The sequence below is a fragment of the Eulemur rufifrons genome, chromosome 25, assembly GCF_041146395.1.
Source record: "Eulemur rufifrons isolate Redbay chromosome 25, OSU_ERuf_1, whole genome shotgun sequence".
Classification (NCBI taxonomy): domain Eukaryota; kingdom Metazoa; phylum Chordata; class Mammalia; order Primates; family Lemuridae; genus Eulemur; species Eulemur rufifrons.
This window is the reverse complement of record NC_091007.1, coordinates 12,939,767-12,960,284: the sequence shown is the minus strand read 5'-3', so window position 1 is coordinate 12,960,284 and position 20,518 is coordinate 12,939,767. Positions and strand designations below refer to the sequence as shown.

At 34.9% G+C, this 20,518-nt stretch overlaps 1 protein-coding gene across 1 annotated transcript in view; it reads right to left on the bottom strand.

The window, feature by feature from the left end:
• Positions 1-20,518, bottom strand: part of MALRD1 (MAM and LDL receptor class A domain containing 1) — a 456,545-nt gene that overhangs the window by 362,896 nt on the left and 73,131 nt on the right. The window contains 1 exon segment of the mRNA XM_069458846.1: positions 11,944-12,064. Within this exon segment, the coding sequence (XP_069314947.1) occupies positions 11,944-12,064 (121 nt within the window).

The following is a 20,518-nucleotide window of genomic DNA, read 5'->3' as shown; positions in this document are numbered from 1 at the left end:
AAAAAATGTAGAGCAGAACACAGCTATGGGAAATTCAAGCCTTCTCCCAATGCATTTATGTGATGATAGAAGATGTATGTCTCAATGCAGAATAAAACAATTATTATTGGTTCAGTAATGAATAAATACAAATACATGTAGATGGCTTCTAAAATATCAGCATGCATAAAATGACTCAGGCTCCATTCTATATCTCAGCTGTGGAAACGCCAGTGTTTAATGCACACATTTCTGCATTTAGCAGACATAGTGGTTTGGGAAAAAATATAGCATCTAAGTTTAAATAAATAAATCAGAAAAATAACAAATCACTCCTTTTTACTGTGCTATTCAACCTGCCTTTGCTAAGGCTTTATTGAATTCAACTATTAAGTAGAGACTTACGCGGATTTACCCATGAGCATAGAGAAAAGTAGGAAATCTTTTAGACTTTAAAAAAAAAGTATATGCATTTCAGACTAAACACATTTTAGACAGAAACAAATTATAGTGCTCAGAAAATGTTGTTTGGAAATATTAAAATATCTTTACACAACTGTTTAAGTAAATTTTGGCTTTTTTGCCTACATTACATAGCATAGACTAGACCAAAATAATTTACATATGTCCTATTCATCCAATGTGGATGTGAGAAAATATACCACTGATGTTATTTGACACATGAAATCTTCATTTTCCAGGATATAAGTTATTTTTTACAACTAAAGAAATCACTATGTAAAGTAGTAGTATCTATTTCAGTCTTAGAAAAAACTAAATACTTGTTCACAAAAATAGAAACACATATATATATTACCTTTATAACCATAAAAAGTAATAACAAATTTCAAAATGGATTTCAAGCACAGTGAAACTGCCACCCTTCTACTTTGTTGGTATGACTGTTTATTAACATTAACACTTTGGGGGAAAAAATTTGGCCAAATGCATTGTCATTTAATAAGAATTTAAACCAAGATTTTCACTAAAGAAATTTTGAATTGTTCAAAGTAGCAATTTTGATCTAAGAAAGATAAAGAGGAGTCCTCGAAAATGAGGAGGTGGCATTTTTATTGGTCCGTATGTCAAATAACCTGTTCAGGGGAAAAGGACTTTGAGGAACGGAGGAATTATTTGAATACACCTGGGCACTGATGCTGTTCTCTGCCGCCCACTCGTAATCTGCCTTGGGTTACAGTTTGTCTTACTAAAGCAAAGTTTGGTTTGAGAGCTAAGATGTGCAGATCATTTTGAACATTCACTTAAATGGAAACATATAGATTATTTGTCTAGTTCCTCATAAACGACTACATAAGCCCAGTTATCAAAATCACTCTGCCATGAACTTTTCTGATATGTTGTAATTTCACCATGCCTGGGCAAAATGTATGTGTAACGGTGCTTCATCCTGCAGCCTGCCCCTTTAGGGTTTCTTAAGGCCCAGAGAAGTTTTGTTGAGACATGTTGGATCTTTCCTACTCTGGTTGGTACTTCAGGTGTTCAGTTCCCATGAATAAATATCAAGGAAACTTAATTTAACATCACAGTGAGTGGTGTTTTAAGCGGCAGAGAGATAGAGACAGAGAGAGAGAGAGACTCTACTTGAAAACCTGTACACCTATGTTGCAATTTAAGTATCTCTACTTTTATATTATTAAAAAATATAGAAACATTGAACTTATTTGTCCAAGGCTATCAAAATTCTGCAAAACTTCGTAACCTCTACACATCCCAAACATTTTCAGAGCAAATTCAGTAACTCTTTCTCTCATTTACCAAAAGTGGTTAAAATGTATATTTGTTATGGTATTTCTTTTCTAAAAAGTCTGACAATATTTCAGAGGCACTGAAAACTCAATTCTTAGTAAACTTAATAACTCTTTTGAGGTAGGCCATAACCAGCCTCAACTAAAAGAGAAAGAAAGAAATCAAATTGAGTTAAAGATGACTGTGAAAGTGAGAAAATTAGAATAAATTGCATTAAAATATTGAATGTTTGAAATTCTAGAATAGCAATATTCCTTTTTAGGAGGATTTAAGTTCATAAATAGGAATCCTGATGTGGTATTGCCTTTTTCTCCTTAAGGAAACCCCTGTTTTCTTAAGCAATTAACTTCTCTACGAGAAAATTGATATGCTAGTTCATTCAATGCTAGAATCTCAGTGTAAAGTGCTTGTGCTTCCTCTGAACCTTTTTGCTGCAGAGAAGACAAGAAAAAAGACACCTACTCCTCTAAATTCTTCACTGTGCCTTTACCTCATCTCAACTCACAGCCAGAATCTTTAATGAAAGGATTCACAAAAATGGGATGAAGAATTAGCATTTCTATGAATAAACAGATTCACAGTATAAAATTAGCTTTCCAAAAAAAAAGCAGGCAAAAAAATCAAAATAAGACTTTAGGGATCTGGAGTTCATTTGCTAATTTTTCAAGTCAATTCACCATGATCATGGGTCCATTGCTCAAATAGTGATCTTCCATCTTCCTTTTATGTCTATAAAACTATATTTTAAGTCCCTGAAAAACACTATATGAATTGAAGGTGATTCAATACATTTCAGATTTACAAAATATAATGCAATTAAAGAAATAATTCCTAAGGGGAAAGTATTAAGTACTATTTTTTAAGGATATTAGTTCCTTAAACTTCTAGACAGCATTTACTATGTTATCATTTCTCACCATTGGTGCCTAGGCCAGGGGTGGGGAACCTTTTCATATTGGAAGCCACATTAATTTAGCTGTAATCAAATAAGGCTACATTCAAGAAACTTCAATTAGATATACTTAAAAATGTACATTATTTTGTAAAAATCTAACTGTAATGTACTTAATAATTTCAAAAAATGAAACTATTTGTTAATTTTTAAAGTGAACTAATCTTTCTTTTTCTTTTTTTTTTTTTATTTCAGCTTATTATGGGGGTACAAAAGTTTAGGTAATCTTTTAATGACTCTGTTGTGCCTGCTTTTTGTTGGAAAGCATTTGAATATTTGGTTGCAGCATGGAGGTCCACAGTTTCAGTTGATCCTCTAAATGGGTATCAGTCATTTGTGACCTTATGGTGTCTTCATTTGGGTTAGGTAGGAAAATATAGATTCACAGAAATAAGTGGTTGAAAATCAAAAAAGCATTTTTTGGGGCATACTGCTGAATGCATGTGTATTCTATTGCATTTTCCCATATTTCAGTTGGATTTTTCTTACCATCAAATGACTTTAAAATGTCATCTGCTGAGAGCTCAATCAGTTCCATCTGTAGCTCTTTAGATGCCTTGGTGATATCAACTAGGTGAAGCTGAAATGCTAATTTGAATGTGATGTCATGATTCTCAAAGTCAGTGAACCTTTCATTGTATTCTCCAATTAACAGGTCTATAACAACTGTGTATTCTTCAAATGATTCGCATATACCATCCTGCTTATCAGTGACCTTTGCTAAATGGGGAAAATGTTTATCCAAAATTTTCTTTTGAAGAAGAAGGGTTTTTTTAAAAGATAGCTTTTTTTGAAATGCTTGAATTTTTTGCCTCATATTATATATAGACTTAGTTTTACCTTGCAAAGAAATATTCAAGTGGTTTGGATTTGATGATATCACACAGAAATTCTGCATTCCTATAGAAATCTTCTTTCAATAATTCACATTGCTGATTCTGTTCTTCATAAAATTTAATTATCTGTCCTCACAGAGATAAAATTTTGGCTAACACCTGTCACTGTGATAGCAAATGCACTTCAGAATGATATGGCAACTCCACACTGAATCCTTCAACTTTAGCATGCTACAGAACTGATGATGCCATGCTGCATTTGCATGAACATAGTTAACAATACTTATAACTTTTTGCAAAGTGTCACTTAAAATAGTAGCTTTAACACAGAGATTTTGCTGATGCAAGATACAGCGAAAATAAATGAGAGGATCTGGATCTGTTAATACTTTTTTTTTAAGTGTGCAATAAACCATGTATGTTTTCCTGTCATGGAAGGTGTATAATCTGTACATACACTCATTAAATTTATCAAATTCAATCCAACTTTACGACATTTATCTTGAAAGTTTTCAAAGATATCTATTCCCCATATTCTGTTCACAAGAGTGCCCAAAACAAGCAACTCTTCATAGCAAAGGAAATCTTCTGTTATGACCAGAATGAAGTATAAAACTTGCACCGAGTCAGTAGTATCAGTTGATTCATTCAAAGTGATTGAATAATATATATTTTCCTTCTGAAGTATTGCATGAAGTTGTTCTGTTAAGTTGAAGTCTAATTGATGCTGCTGATCAGTTATGGTTCTCCTTGAAAGAGGCAGTTGTTTGTACTTGGAAAGGTTATCAGCCTCTAAGCATCCTACAACTTCGACGATGCATTCTTTCACAATTTCTACATCATTGAATCGCTTCCTTTTTTTCTCCAAGTATATAAGCTACTTTGTAAGTTGCTTCTGTGGCATTATTCCCAGGTCTCATTGCTGATTGAAAGAATTGTCTTTGCTTTTACTTTTCATCTTTTAATTTCTGCAATACAACCTTTCACACCTCTACCTCTAATTTAAAATACTTGTGGTCCTTATGAATTTTATCATGCTGATGAGCACTGAATTTCTTTAATGTTGATATTGCAGTATCACAAAGCAAGCAAATCATCTTATCTTTAGCAGAAACAAGATAACATTGCACTTACCGATCCCCATTAAAGAATCTGTTTTCTTCCTTCAGTGTTCTCTTGGTCTTCCTTGACATGATGGGCTGTTAAGCAGACAGAATTAAAAAATACTGTTGAGCTGTGCAACTATTCACAAAGTCCACTTCAAACAGAAACACAGTGCACCATTGTCAAAAGCTGGTAACACACTAGCATACTCGACCCCCATAAACCCTAGCCAACAAGCCTTATGCAGTGGTAGTCCAGTCAGGCGGGGGAAGTTAGAATTAAATCATGAGCATAGCCAATTTAGCCTTTATGGCTTATTAATGTTTTATTTGTGCCAATCAATCTGTGAGGATTATTTTATTGTCTGGTATTTTTAAATATATCCATTTTAAAAATAAAATAAAAATATAAAAGATGAACAAAAATGTATTAATAAAAACGAAGGATTTGTTCTGTACAATTTGGATTTAGTCAAAAGGCTGCACTTAAGGACCTGGAAAGCCACATGTGGCCTTAAGGCTGCAGGTTCCCCATCTCTTGCCTAGGAGCATTGTTTCTCCTCCAGAGGGGAAGTCCTGATCACTGACTTCAAACTGCCTATTGCTCAAACTGACCATGAGGGTAATTCTTCATAGTTTCTGACAAATATCATGCTCATTGGTAATGATGCCCTTGAAAGGATAAAAAGGCTGTATAATGCGTGGTCAGCAGTATGGGTTCTGGAAGCAGACTGCTTGGGTTTCAAATGGAGTTCCACCAATTATAGACCATGCAGCACTAGACAAGTGTGCCAATTATATATTCATTGTATCTCAGCTCCACATCCACCCTGCTTTGCCCTGCTTTGGGATACTGGGACTGAGCCTTGTAAACATTTCTGTTTTGAAAATCTTGGACAATGTCTGGCTTTGTTAGTTGTATAGAAAGGAATTTCTCTTTTTGGTTCAGGTGTGTTTTTTGGTTTGTTTGTTTTGCTTCTGCACCATGGCTACCACAGCAGCATAGAAGAGATCCAGTGACAGTCATCTTCCTTTAGATTTTGCAGGCATCTTGGGGGATAACCTCTCCCTTAGTGTATTGGCTATTGACCAAATCTGGTCCATTTCTCTACCTTCCAGTCACAAAATAAGGTCTGAATCTCAGCATTGGCACATGGAGAGGGTGTGCTTGTCTATTTGTTCCTTTCTTGGGTTTTCTGTCTCCACTCTGGAAGCTATTCCTTTCTTCTTTTTTAATGGAAATATTAAAATACATTTATTATGCACCAATATATTTCTCTATTTGTGTGGGTTTTATTTCAGTCTTTTTTTTTAATTTTAAAATATTGTTCTCTTGCACTTCACTTTTTTATAGTTAACTCTTTTTTACAACACAGTGTCTCTATATACACTAAAATATCCCTGTTCAAACAACTAATGTGGTTTCTGTCTCCTGAATGGACAACTTATGAAAGTCTGTAAAATGAGGATAACATTAGTGATTGCCTCATAGGTCTGTTTTAATGATGAAAAGACTACGCAGATAAATTTCTTAAACCATGTATATTTGGTAAGGTTTACAATTGTTGATCCCTGGCAGAACATTCAATAGACACTCTTCTTATATAACAAGAAAAACAAAAACTATCTTAAATTCCTGCTGAGAATTTATCTACCTCCTATTGAATATATTCTCCAACTCCCTGGAGTTAAAACAGCTATTCGTTTATATTAATACTTCTAGTTACAATTATAACACTATTAAATCAAAGTATTTCTTAACCTAATACAGTTTCTTTTTTTATTTTATAAAATAAATTTTATTGTGTATAATTAAGGTATACAACATGAGGTTATGGGATGCACATAGAGAGTAAAATGGTTATTACAGTGAAGCAGATGAACATATCCATTATCTCACACAGTTATCCTTTTACTCTTTTTTTGTGGCAAGAGCAGCTATAATCTAATCATTTACCAGGAATTCCAAATACAGGACAATTTTATTAACTATGGCCTCACATTGTACACTGTATCTCCATACTCATTCCTCCTATATATCTGCTATTTGGTATCTTCTGACCCACATTTCCCCAGTTCCTCCCACTGGGCCCTGCCCCTGGTAACCACTGTTTCTTTCTCTGTCTCCTTATGTACGTCTTTTTTTTTTTTTTTTTTTTTAGTTTTAGATGCCAAATATAGGTGAAATCGTGCACTATTCTTCTTTCTGTATTTGGCTTATTTCACTTAGCGTCTTCCAGATTCATCCATGATGTGGTAAATGGTAGGATCTCCTTTTTGAGGGTGAATAATATTCCACTGTTTATATATATGACAGTTTCTTTATCCACTCATCTGTCAGTGGACACTTAGGTTGTTTCCATACCTTGGCTATTGTGAATAGTGCTGCAATAAACATGAGAGTGCAAATATCTTTAACAGGTGGTGCTTTCAATTCCTTTGGGGATATGCTCAAAAGAGGGTTTGCGGGGTCATATGGTAGTTCTAGTTTTAATTTCTTTGGGAACCATCATACTGTTTTCATAATGGCTACACCAATCTACATTCCCACCATACTCCCACCAACATTTGTTACCTCTTGACTTCTTGATAATAGCCATCCCAAGGGGTGGGAGGGGTGGGAGGTGGTATCTCAGTATGGTTTTGGTTTTCATTTCCCTGATTAATAATATTGAATACCTTTTAATGTACCTTTTGGTGAATTTTATGTCTTCTTTGGAGAAATGTCTATTTAGGGCCCTTGATAAATTTTTATTTGGGTTATTTGTTTCTCCACCATTGAGTCATATGAAATCTTTATGAACTTTAAATATTAACCCCTTATCAGATATATGGTTTGCAAATATTTTTGCCAACCTGCAGGTTGCTGTTTTATTTTATTGATTGTTTTCTTTACTGGGAAGAAGCTTTTTAGTTTGATATCATCTCATCATTTATTTTTGCTTTTGTAGCCAGAGCTTTTGGTATGATATCCAAAAATCACCCTCAAGGACAATGTGAAGGAGTTTTTTCCCCCTATGTTCTCTTCTAGGAGTTTTACAGTTCAGGTCTTACGTTTAGGGCTTTTATCCATTTTGATTTTTGTATGTGATGTAAGATAAGAGTCCAATTTCAATCTTTTGCATGTGGAAATCCAGGACTTTTTAGCAACATTTATTGAAGAGATAGCCTTTCCCTGTTGTGTCCTCTTGGTGCTCTTGTGGAATAGCAGTTGACCGTATACATTTGGATTTATTTCTCAGCTCTCTCTAGTAGATTAAGTTTCTTGATGGAAATGATCATACTTTATTCTTTAGCAAATTTTTTGGTACAGAGTAGATGGTTATAAAGGATTTTGGTGAATCACAGCATGGCCACTTGCCAATGTATCAGAACACAATAATACCCTGGATTTTTCTTATCATTCTGACCCACGTTTTGCTTGGGTGGGTCAGAGTGCTGACAGTTGGAGAGTGCTGACAGAGACTCTCCAACTCCATGCTCCACCACACCTCAGAAATATGTCCATGTTCCTTCATTGTCTTGACTGAGAACCTTGGCTTTGATGTCAGGTATGGGTAAGCAATAAAATGTGATATTTCTGTAACTTTCCCTCTTGCCTTTCTTAGTTGTCTTCAATAGTCCAGTTATTTAAATACTTTTGCAAAAGCTTTTCCACCAATAGCCACCCTTCTTTTTCTTCTTTATTAATTTTCCAGGCATGCTAGGATAACTTTAGCATCATTTAAGTAGAATGCAGAAAGAACAGAGGCACTGCCCCGAGAAAGGAGAAACTGAAAGGAGACTGTCAAAGATTTAAAAATACATAGAACTAGCCAGGATCTATAGTTTTATGATCATGAAACTATTTCTTTACTGGTACGATGTCATTTGAAAGAACATTCTAAACCATAATGTAGCCCTCTGCCATTAGCTGTACTGAAATGGCAATTGTTTAGAATAATAAAAGTATTACAATATCAAAAAGGATTTAATAAAGAAATGTTCCTAATACATTGTTCTTTAAAATGTATTTATTGTGGTAGGAGAACTTAATGCAACATCTACCCTCTTAACAATTTTCTAAGTGTAAAATACATTGTTGTTGACTATAGGTTCAATGTTGTATAACAGATTTTTAGAGCTTATTCATCTTGCTGGACTAAAACTTTACGGCTATTGATCAGTAACTTTCCATTTCCCCCTTCCCTCAGAACCTCGTAATCACCCATTCTTCTCTTTGATTCTAGAAATTTGACTATTTTAGATACCTCATATTAAGTGGTATCATGCAGCAACTATCTTTCTGTAAATGGCTAGGATACATTCTTGTTCTTGTATTTTGAGGTCTAGCTTGCTTGTATTTCAAATGTCATACTCCAATATAGCAGAATTGAAAGTTAAAGAGGTGTTTTCATATGTTGCTACTGGTTTGCTCTCACCAGTAAATCATTCTCATTATGTACTGGTCTCAATTCTGACTGCCTTCCTTAAACAACACTCGCTTGAGTAGTACATATTCAGAGTAAATATGTACACGTAAATCTTAACTGAAGGAGTCAGTACATTCGCCCACAGCAATTGGTTTTACCTGCTCTGTTTGGGCACTCAGGTGTAAAATCATAGACCTCACTGGATGAAACACAGCCTACGTCCTCACGTGGCACAAGTCCAACTTCAAAATTGAGATCAAGAGGATAAAACATGCTCACGCCCTCCGACAAATAAATGGAATGCATAATTGCTTCATCAACACTAGTTTCTAGATATGCTGAAGCTGAGGAAGCTTCATAAAAGGCCAAATCAGCGTACCACTTGCTATGAACATGTGTTGTGCTTCAAATGTAAATAGGATCCTGCTCTCAGATTGCTCTGAAGTAGTGCAGCCCTTTGTATGACAATTAAAGCCTTCAAAAGCATCAAGTCTAGGGCAGGGTCTGGGTAAATCTCTATCCATTCTGCCCCAGAAATATAACAATTCACTGACATTGGGACATGACACATTTTTCAATGTCTCTCTAGTCTCCCTAAACTTCTGCCCAGTTGTAATATTGAATTCCATCAAGGAGATCCCATAAGTGCCTGTTGGACAGATTTGCAAAAACAGTAAGAGATCCTTTTTTCTTTGTGTAAAACTATTGATCTTTCAGGAATGCTTCATGTAATTTTGGCCTAATTAAATATATCTCTAACCAACTGATCTGGTGTTCAGACTGAAGCACACATACATGAATTCTGAGTTCATTGATGAAAATAATTCTCTGTAGGCAAGATCAAGTACTCAGAGACTTTTGCTAAGATTAGTGATGACTTAAAACCTTTAGCCATACTTTTGCCCTCCTAAGAGCTTAAAAAGGACTACCCCAAAATACTTTGAACTAAAGATTGGGAGGGCCACAGGAGCAAGGAGGTCACTCTGATCTTTCCCTGCTTTTCTGCGTGAGGGCTGGCCATAGAGGGATTCTCTGACTTATCTTGCCTGAAATTAGATCATAAGATGCTCATTCCAGAGGGTCCTGACCTGTACCTGGAGGAGAAGAAAAGCTACATAGAGAGGCCAAGAAGAATCTGAACAGACAGGCCTTGCTGGGTTCCTCTTTTCAGTCTATTACCATTAGATCATCCCCTTTGTCCAATCACATTTCCACATGGTTGTCCTTTCTTCACTGAATAGAAGCACAAAAATACACAATTCTCCCAGGGTCTTTAGGTCTTCATTTCTGAAGGCTCCAATGTTAAGTAAAAGTTTGATAAATAAATGTGCTTTTCTCTTGCTAACCTGTCTTTTGTTATAGGAGTGTGGGTCATGATCCTTATGACAGGTGAGAAAAAGTTATTCATCACAACTTTTCCCCCTTACACCTCCAATTACATTGTCTTCAATGTCAGCTTTAATGCCTTTCTCCTTTTCCAGTTCTGGTGATGTAGTATTTAATTAGGAGAAGGAAAATGTTTAATTAAACAACAAAAATATGGTAATGCTGGTTCACCCTCAAAAACTCATGAATTGTTAAATGAATCATTAAATCTTTGCTCTGCATTCCTCAGTGTCTATAAAAACCACCCCCCACACACCCACAAACACACACACATGCTCTCATGCACGCATCTTAGAAAGGTTTATTATGCATGCAGGACAGGTATTCTGATAAAGTAAATACATGCTAGCATAATATAGTTAGCACACGAAATTACATAATCTCTTGAATGAAAGATGTCTTTAATAAAGGATTCTGAATTAAAAGTTCATTAATCCTATTCTCAATCCAGAATTATATACCTTATATCTTTCTTGATTAATGCATTTAGATCCTATAAGAATGGAACTGTTCCACTCATTAAATATGTGGTTTAAGAAAACATGTGACTGATTTCTACATGCAACTATTTCTCATGTATAGGGATTAAGAAAAATAAAGTGTGACAGTTTTCAGGCAACATTTTTTAATTTTGTCTATTTGTTCATTGAGACCTGAGGGTAGGAGTGGTCAGAGGGAAACATCAATTATTGTTAGAATTAGAAAATAACTGGAGGCATAATGTACATTCTTTCAATACACTCCCAGAATCTAAACACAGGTTTGATTTCCAAAATACCTATCTGACTAATTGAGATCCATTTTTATGGCAATATTCCTGGTCCTTGAGATTCTCTACAAAATATTAATATATAGTGAAAGAATTAGCCAAACTGTATCTATGATTTGAAAATTGAAAATGTTATGCTTTGAATATAAGCACAAAATTTTAGGGTCAAGTTTTTTCTCTTTTTTTCTATTTTTAGTAGAGACAGGTTCTCACTCTTGCTGAGGTTGGTCTCAAACTACTTACACAGAGTGCTAGGATTACAGGCATGAGCCACCACACCTGGCCAGGGTCAAGTTCTAAATTTTTGTCTGGCCTTAAGTGACTTTTCCAAACACAAAGATTTTTTTTAAATTCCTGGGTGATTCTGAAATATGAATATCATTAAATACTCATTTGAAATGCTGAGTAAAATCAATACAGAAGAGAGAATTTTTATAGAAGTGTCTTTAAAACACAAGTGAAATGCAAAATAATGACAATTCTTTGTAAATTGTTATAATTTAAAAATCTGTATGTGATAATTTCAGCTGCAGAAGTGCAATCTTTTCCATATTATTGGAAGAGAGACCAAAGGCCAAGATTGTGATATGTCAGATTTTTATCCTTTTAAATTATAAGGAAATGTGATATAATCCACGTCCTGCATTAAGTATTAGTGGCTCTAACATATATTATATTTAGATATCATGAAAAGCTAATTCAGCATTAAAAATTGCAATAACAATCCATAAAAACTTACTTTTGTTTTGTATGCTGGTATCTGGAAGTGATTTATAGGAAATTTCACATTCCTGGGATATACTGATGTCATTTACAGCAACAGTAGCATTTGATAATAAAATAGTAGCTTCCAAAATTACCTATAATTACAGAAAGATAACATTAAATTATTTTAATAGTAATTAACTTAAATTAAATCATAGAAAGATACAATAAAATTAAAACACACCATAAGACTCATGTCTTACAATCATATTTCCTTGTGTAGAGGAACTCAATTATATCTGTCCCATTTCCAATCTAATTTTAGAAAATTGTTTTGACCAGAACATTCAAATTCCAAATTTATAAAGTTATAACTGCTTTGACGGCATCTTATGTAATCTTAATATCTTAGGTAACCTTGTTTCAATTAAAAGTTGTAACATTCATCACTAGTGAAGGGTTCTCTTCCCATTGGAACCATTAAGAGTCATATGCATTTATAATGAGTTCTCTGGGGCAATCAACTGCATGGGTTACAACTCAATTTAACTGAGATATTAATTCATTTGTAATGCATCAGCTGGAGGCAATGATTCATTTCCATATCAAAATATTTAGATACATATATATTATGAATATATACACAGAAACATACTTACGTGGTAAAGCACACATCAATAACCACATACAATGGTTAATAATATTCATATGCTAAAGCACTCAGAGGCATCTATTTAAGTTTAATTTATTCTGAAACTCTGAATAATGACTGATATGATTTGTTTTCTTTCTTGTTAATCACTAATAATATGTTGTTATTCCAACATGGAAGGGAGGGAGGGAGGAAGGAAGGAATGAATTAAGCCTGCAGTCTTAAGGACCTATGTAGCAGACCACCGGCCTGTACCACAGGTGGTACATATATCTTGATGTTACCAAGGAGGATCTCTGATCTCAAGGACCTTACAACTTACTGTGTCAGGGCTCAGAACATGCTATCCCAAAATATGGTACATTGGAGGTCACTCTCTTTCTCCCGCCTTTCTTTGTGAGAACTGGTCATAAAGGAATTACCTGACTCACCTCTCCTCAAAGTCGATCATAAACCCTTATGTGACTCATGACCTGCCCTATAACCAGGGGAAAGGAATGCTACACAGAGAGGCCAAGAGGAATCTGAACAAACAGGCTTGCTGAGTTCCTGCCAATTTATTACTATTAGATCATACCCTCTTTGTCCAATCATACTTCTACATGACTGTCCTTTCTTCACTGAACCTAATCATAAAAATAGACAATTTTCCCTGGGTCTCTGGATCTTCATTTCTGAATGCCCCTGTGTCACATAAAATTTTGATAAATAAACTTGTCATGATTTTCTGTTGTTAATCTGTCTTTTGCGAATGGAGTGTCAGCCATGATCTTTGTTATAAATGAGGAAAAAGTATTACTTTTCCTGCCGTACACTTGGTATGATACATTAGCAAATAAACTATAACATATGTGCTGTATAAAAGGTAAATATAAAAATACTAGGAGAGTCAAAGAGAAACACTTCATTCCTTCTGCCAAGAATGTGAGACTGAGAGTTTGGGAAAAGATTTGGTGGAGAGGTGATATTAAATGTGAGTTATAATTGCTCCCAAAGATTTTACCTCAAGAAACTGAGGCAAAAAACCAAGCAAAACCAAACAGATATGAAAGTGCATGGTGTGTTTAAAACTGGGGTTGGGTGTTATAGGAGTATAGGATTTTAAGAGACCAACAAATTAATCAGATAATAGATGGAAAGGATCAATTTGCATGAGTTGCCATAGCCCAACCAGAGAGCAATTAGATGGCATCTATTAAAAAGAGAAATAGTATAGACTAAAAAAATTAAGCCCATTTCTCAGAGTTTATCCTAGAGAGATACTTCTAGAGATGCCCATGAAGACCTGTGCAGGAATAGAGCCCTCGATGCTGATTTTAATATCAAAGGACAGGAAAGGATTTAAACATGAATCAATCAATCAATAGTGATACAGGCCATGGAATACTATACCAGTTAAAAATAATATCTCTCTGTGCTAATATGGAAAGACCTTCAACATGTGTTTCTGAGCAAAAAAATAAATTACAGGAAAGAAATGTATCACATAATACTATTTAGGACAACACACATGGTTTAGATTTCTAGGTGTATGTGGTACATATTAAATATGACAATGGACTAGAAGTAAAAAGAAACTATACCTATAAAGATAAAGACTATAATGGCAGATGACGGTGGTCATAAGGGACTATTGCTTTATTTGAAATTTTTGGTATCTTATAATGCAATATATATAATTTTAATGATTTTTAAAATTCTGATTAGAGCTGCTTTCTGTAGAATCTCGGTGAACTAAGAAATTTGGCCTTCATACAAGAGTCAGAAAATAAAAACAGGTCTTAAAGAAGGATTTTGATGTAATACATCCAAGCATTTTAACTTAAAAATATATACACCACGTTAACACCATTAAGTAATTGTAATTTATTTTGAACAGCTTTAAGTTTGAAAGAATTTTCTTTTCATTTATTATTATGATACATTTTATACTTAAGTGAACTGAAATAGATGCATAATTCTTTAGACTCATTAGGCAAACATTTGTTGACCATCATTTTTAAAGGCCTGTGCTACTCAAAGAAAAAATGCAGAAAAGACAATCTTTGAGGTACTTTTCTGTGCTCCTAGAGAGGTACATACTCATATTCTTTTAAAAGAATGGGTGGGCCCTGAGTGGCATAAAGTGGAACCATGACATAGGTCTTTAAAGTGTGTTTCCATCATTTTGCCTGAAAGGAATCATTGGACTCTTCAAATATTCACATGAAAATGTAAAGATAAACATAACTTAAAAAGCCAAATAAAAAGGTATTAGGCCATCTATATAAATTTAGGACCATATAATAAAAGATTATAATGCTACCATTAATTCAAGTTATCTACATTTTAAAAGAAAAATGGTTACTTCCTCTAAAGAATGTATGTTATACCTGTAAAGAGTGATCATTTCATGATTCCAAAATCATCTTGTCTATTTCTATTTTTTTACTGCTTGTTTTAACCAAGCTGATCTTTTAAGTTGTGACCCAAAGCAGTTCCCTTTTGGACCTTCAGTGTTAATTAGTAATCAGTAAGTAAGAAAGAGGTCACATGGAGATGTTTCAACCATGGATGAAGGGAGACTGAAAACCTTATTTTATAGGATAGGTAATTTGAAAATTTAAATTTCAAATTAAATGTAGATGGCTTTCCCTTCTAAAACTATTTTTCAGGATCTTGCTAATTTTTATTTTATTCAATTATATTACTCCCTCAAAGAGCAAAATAATTTCTTGCTTTCAGAACCACAACAATTTGTAAATGTTCGCAATCAAGTGATTACTTTTTGCATCTGTAAAACTGAGAGAAGCTTTTACAGAAAAATACTCAAGTAGTATAGATGTCTTGTTTTAGAAAAGAATAACAAGGGCAAAAACAAATACAAATCTATGAGAAAATAGTAATATAGTAAGAAGGAAGAGAGAGAAGTTGGAATATAATAATTTTTCAAGAATGATGGTGCTAGCAATAATAAAAGCAAACAGTCAACGTTTACTTAGAGCTTAGTATATGTAGCATACATTCACTTGTTTTAATCCTGTGAAGATGGTGCTATCTTTATTCTCATTTTAAATGAAAGAAACAGAAGTTTTGAGAATAGAAGTTATTGCTTGAAGGTCACATATCTTGTAAGAAAAATATGTAATCTGAAACATTAATGATTGTGCCATACTGCATCACTTAATGAAATAAACTGGTCCTTAGCAAATGCTGCAGAACAGGGCTACCTGGAGAAAAAAAGATTTCAATGCAGCCCTAAATAAAGCAGTCTGAGGACATAGCAGCTTCACAGAGACTAGATTAGCTTTTACTTTTGTATTATAAATCTTACCCTTCACTGAATCTTCAAATAAAGTCAGGAAATTGTTATTGATTTATATCATTGACTCTGATAAAGAGGAAACATGGTATCCATCATTGTGGAAAATTTCACAAAAGGGTCATTTTAAAATGAAATCTAAAATATGATACAATTATGTTTTAATAGGAAGCTTGAAGAAAGTAGACCAACTTGAAATCAGTGGATAGTACTCAGAAAAAAAGTGCCTTTAGACAGTAAAACTGAACACAGCAGTTAGGGAAAAAAAAGAAATTGTGCAGTCAATGAATACATTTGGGTAAACAGCTGAACATAGCAAATGAGCAGGTCAAGTTAAAACAGATTGAAAAGAATACTATTTAACTATTTGACCTACATTCTTCTAATAAAACCCAAATAGGAAATGGAGGAAATATTGAAAGGTTGTTAATTTGCTGTTCTTGTAAAATAAATAGTAAACCTAATCCTTTTTCAGCAGAAAAAATGAATGCCCTACGTAAATAGGGGTGTATAATTCCTAAAGAACTCAAAGCCATTTGTATTCTGTTATAATGTCCACAACTGACATCAAAAAGACCACACTAAATCAGAATTTCATGGCTAAACGGGAACATAGAGGTCACATAATTCCATGCCTTTCTTTCCAATATTTGGATTGGATTGGATTACACTGTACAAATATGTTTAGAGCTTAGTCACATTGATCTGATGGCCAGACAATAATTAAGGTCACCCTTAAATGATTTGGTCCGTTAAACTTAAATTTTAGCCTGTTTCCAAGAAGATAAACTTTAAATATTTGAATATTTAAAAGCCAGATTGACTATTCTATAGGTATCATATCTTTTCCATTTGTTGTTGATAAAAGAATGACATAGAACTGCACTTAGCTAGAATCCTCATGCAAATTTTCCTACCTGTCAAAATACACTTAGAGAAATCAGGTTAAAACCAATATAATAGCATCTTTTTTTCCTAGGGGATAAGAAATGGGATGGAAATATACACAAAAAGGACAAAAAGCTTCATTTTTATAAGCAAGCATTAACATTATAAGCAAAATGTTAACAGTTAATTCTCAGGTGTGAGTACGCGGTTATTTGTTTCTTTCTGTACTTACTCCTAGTTTGAAATACTTAATAATAAATATATGTCATATTAATGTATTAAATAACACCATGCATGTATATCTGTGTGTGTGTATCTATATGTGTTGTGTGTGTGTATAGAACTTGAACTGTTTTCACAACAGAATGTTAATACAAGTCCATAATTCTTTATCTAAAGTCTTTGGGGACAGATGAGCTATGAAATTTGAATAGTTCAGAGCTGATGTCAATATAACACTGATAATGTTTATTACACGAAACCCTCCGGGAGATCTGGGGCGACACTATATAATCAAACCCATCAGTAAATGAACTGTCTGAAGACCTCAACAGTGGTTCAGGTCAGCATAGGTTTTGCCTCTAAATTCATTTTTTAAAAGTTTATTGCTTTCCTAATTTAATTTTCAAATTCCTGATTAGACATTGTAGAGTTGGAATGGCCTTCTTTAATGGTGAAATTTGAGGGAATTTTTATTTTTCTTTTTACTCATCTGTAGTTTCCAAAACAAACATGTACTGTAGCCAATTCGTAGCAGAACTAAGTGGGGAGGCACACAGGAAAACTCTTACCTTCTCTGGGGTAAATTAAACACGCTGAGGCCTACCAAGAACTCAGCCTTGGGGCTGACTGGTGCAAGGCTGATTGGAGAGAGCAGCGGACACATGGTGCTGAGCCAGCCCCCAGGAGGGGGATGGAGAGAGAGGCAGTCGCAGAGCAGAGCCGTGTTAGAAACCATCACAGGTCCCTTGCTGCCAAATTACAAAATCTCACCAAACCACTGGCTAATCCACAATCTAGTTAATATGCCCCCAGATGATAAGGGACAGTCTCCATTTGCACTGCTAAGCAAAGCAAAACCAAAACTATATCCAAAAAGATATGTTAAAGGAAAAAATATATATACTATGCCAAAACTCATCAATAATAGTGTTCGGTCAGTGAGAGATTCCAGCTGTAGAAAGGAAAGGCATGCATTTCAACCCATGGTACTTCTCAGATAACTAATCCTAACAAACAACATTCTTTTTTCTCAATATGTCAATCAACAATAAACTCAGACAGATCTTCTTGGTAAGTTTAATTCCAACTAAAAGTAAACTCAGTGAAAACAATTTTATGTTGAATATAAATAGAAGACAAGAAATTGAATGCTCTGATTTGGCTTGTTCTGTTCCATGAAATGGAGAGTGACACTGAAATGACTCCAGGACTGGCCTTTATGTCAAACGCTTCCCAATTAAGAGCTATTATTTTCACGGTGTTTCTGTCCATTCGATATGGGAATGGAATCATAAACTGATCCTTGACAATCCAGAGGAATTTGGAGACCTTCACTAAGAGAAAAAGCCTGTAATGACTGAGCCTACAGTTCTGGTCAAGAGGCGATTCCCTTTTAAAATAGAGAAGAAACACTAATAATTATTGAGTGTCTACTATTCCCAGATGAGATATGCAAGTAATAGCCACAGCAATAATAATAGCTAACTTCTGTGTGTTAACTCTATGCCAGATTCTCTTCTATGTACTTTGCATGTACAAACTATTTAATCGTCAAGATAATTCCATAAAGTAGAGAACAGTTGTAGGAGTTGATGTTTATTCCCTGTTCCTCCTGCTTCTATGGAGTAATACTTCCATGGAGTTCCTGTTCCCTGCAGTAACACTGCTACTAATTACACCTTCCTCTTTCCCAGGAGATGAGGGAGATTTAACTGACTGGTGAAGTTAGAATAAGCTGGGCATGTTCAATCACCTTCTTCCTCTCCCATTCAACACCCGCTATTGGGAGCCAGCCTGTCCCCAGCAGGTGTGCACTCTGCTATTATATCAAACTGATGATAAGGGGCTTCCCCTGGAGGGTAAGTCCTATATTTCTCCAGCAGAGTCAGTTGTTCTCTGGGTAAATCTATTTATTCTGAGATGAAGTATTATTTTAAATACATGACTGTACATTCTAGAGGCATCTGCTCCAAAACATTTATTTGCTGTCATTTAAAGATATAAGAATGGCTAACAAACATATGAAAAAATGCTCAACATCTCTAATCATCAGGGAAATGCAAATCAAAACCACAATGAGATATCACTTAACTCCAGAAGAATGGCCTTTATCAAAAAGTCCCAAAACAATACATGTTGGTGTGGATGCGGAGAGACAGGAACACTCATACACTGCTGGTGGGACTGCAAACTAGTGCAACCCCTGTGGAAAGCAATATGGAGATACCTTAAACAGATTCAAGTAGACCTACCATTCGATCCAGCAATCCCATTATTGGGCATGTACCCAAAAGAACAAAAGTCATTCTATTAAAAAGACACCTGTACCCAAATGTTTATAGCAGCACAACTCACAATTGCAAAGATGTGGAAACAACCCAAATGCTCATCAATTCATGTGTGGATTAGTAAAATGTGGTAAATGTATACCATGGAGTATTACTCAGCTATAAGAAATAACGGTGATACAGAATCCCTTTTGTTCTTTTGGAGAGAGTTGGAACCCATTCTATTAAGTGAAGTAACCCAAGAATGGAAAAATAAGCACCACATGTACTCACCAGCAAATTGGTTTCCCTGATCATCACTTAAGTGCACATTTGGGAATAACACCAATTGGGTATCAGACTGAGGTGGGGGGAGGGGGAGGGGAATAGTGTATACCTGCATGATGAGTGCAATGCGCACTGTCTGGGGAATGGACACGCTTGAATGTTCTGACTCGGGGGGATGGGTGGGACATGGGCAATACATAACCTGAACTTTTGTACCCCCAGAATAAGCTGAAATAAATAATATTAAAAAATAATAAAGTGTATGTTGATCTCAACTAGTTCAGAAATGAGGACCAGATGAGGCATGTTATTTACTATGGGCGCTTTAATACCCAAGTATTATCCTCCCGCTTCTATTGACAGAGAAGAGAAAGAGGTACAGAGGGCTTGAGTGACTTCCCTGTGATCATACACTTGGGGTTGGACCCCAGGATCCAGAGCCCATGTTCATAGTCACCATGTCAGCTATACTCTCTTTAACACTTAGACTCCTCTGAAATGTTGCTTTTATCATCCCTGGGGGTTTCATTGATTAGAAAATATTAAGCTCAAAGACAGTATTTGCATGGTCACTTAGCAACCGATGAGCAGAGCAGAGATTAGAACTCAGACCACCTGACTCCACAGGCAGTCTGCTTTCTGCCACATTCCACCATTCAATCTAGTTTCCAAAATTGCTCTTTTCAAATGTCATCCAGAAGGGCGTCATGTCCACGCAGTAGAAATTGGGGAACCCATTTGATAAGGTATGGTTGCCTCTTTTATTATTACTGCATTGATACATAGTAGTTGCACATACCTAGGGGGTACATGTGATATTTTGATATGTGCATACTATGTGTAATAATCGAATCAGTGAAACTGGGATATCAATCACCTCAAGCATTTATCATTTCTTTGTGTTGGGAACATTCCAAATCTTCTCTCCTAGCCATTTTGAAATATGCGTTAAATTGTTATTAACTACCGTTTCCCTACTGTGCTATGAAAC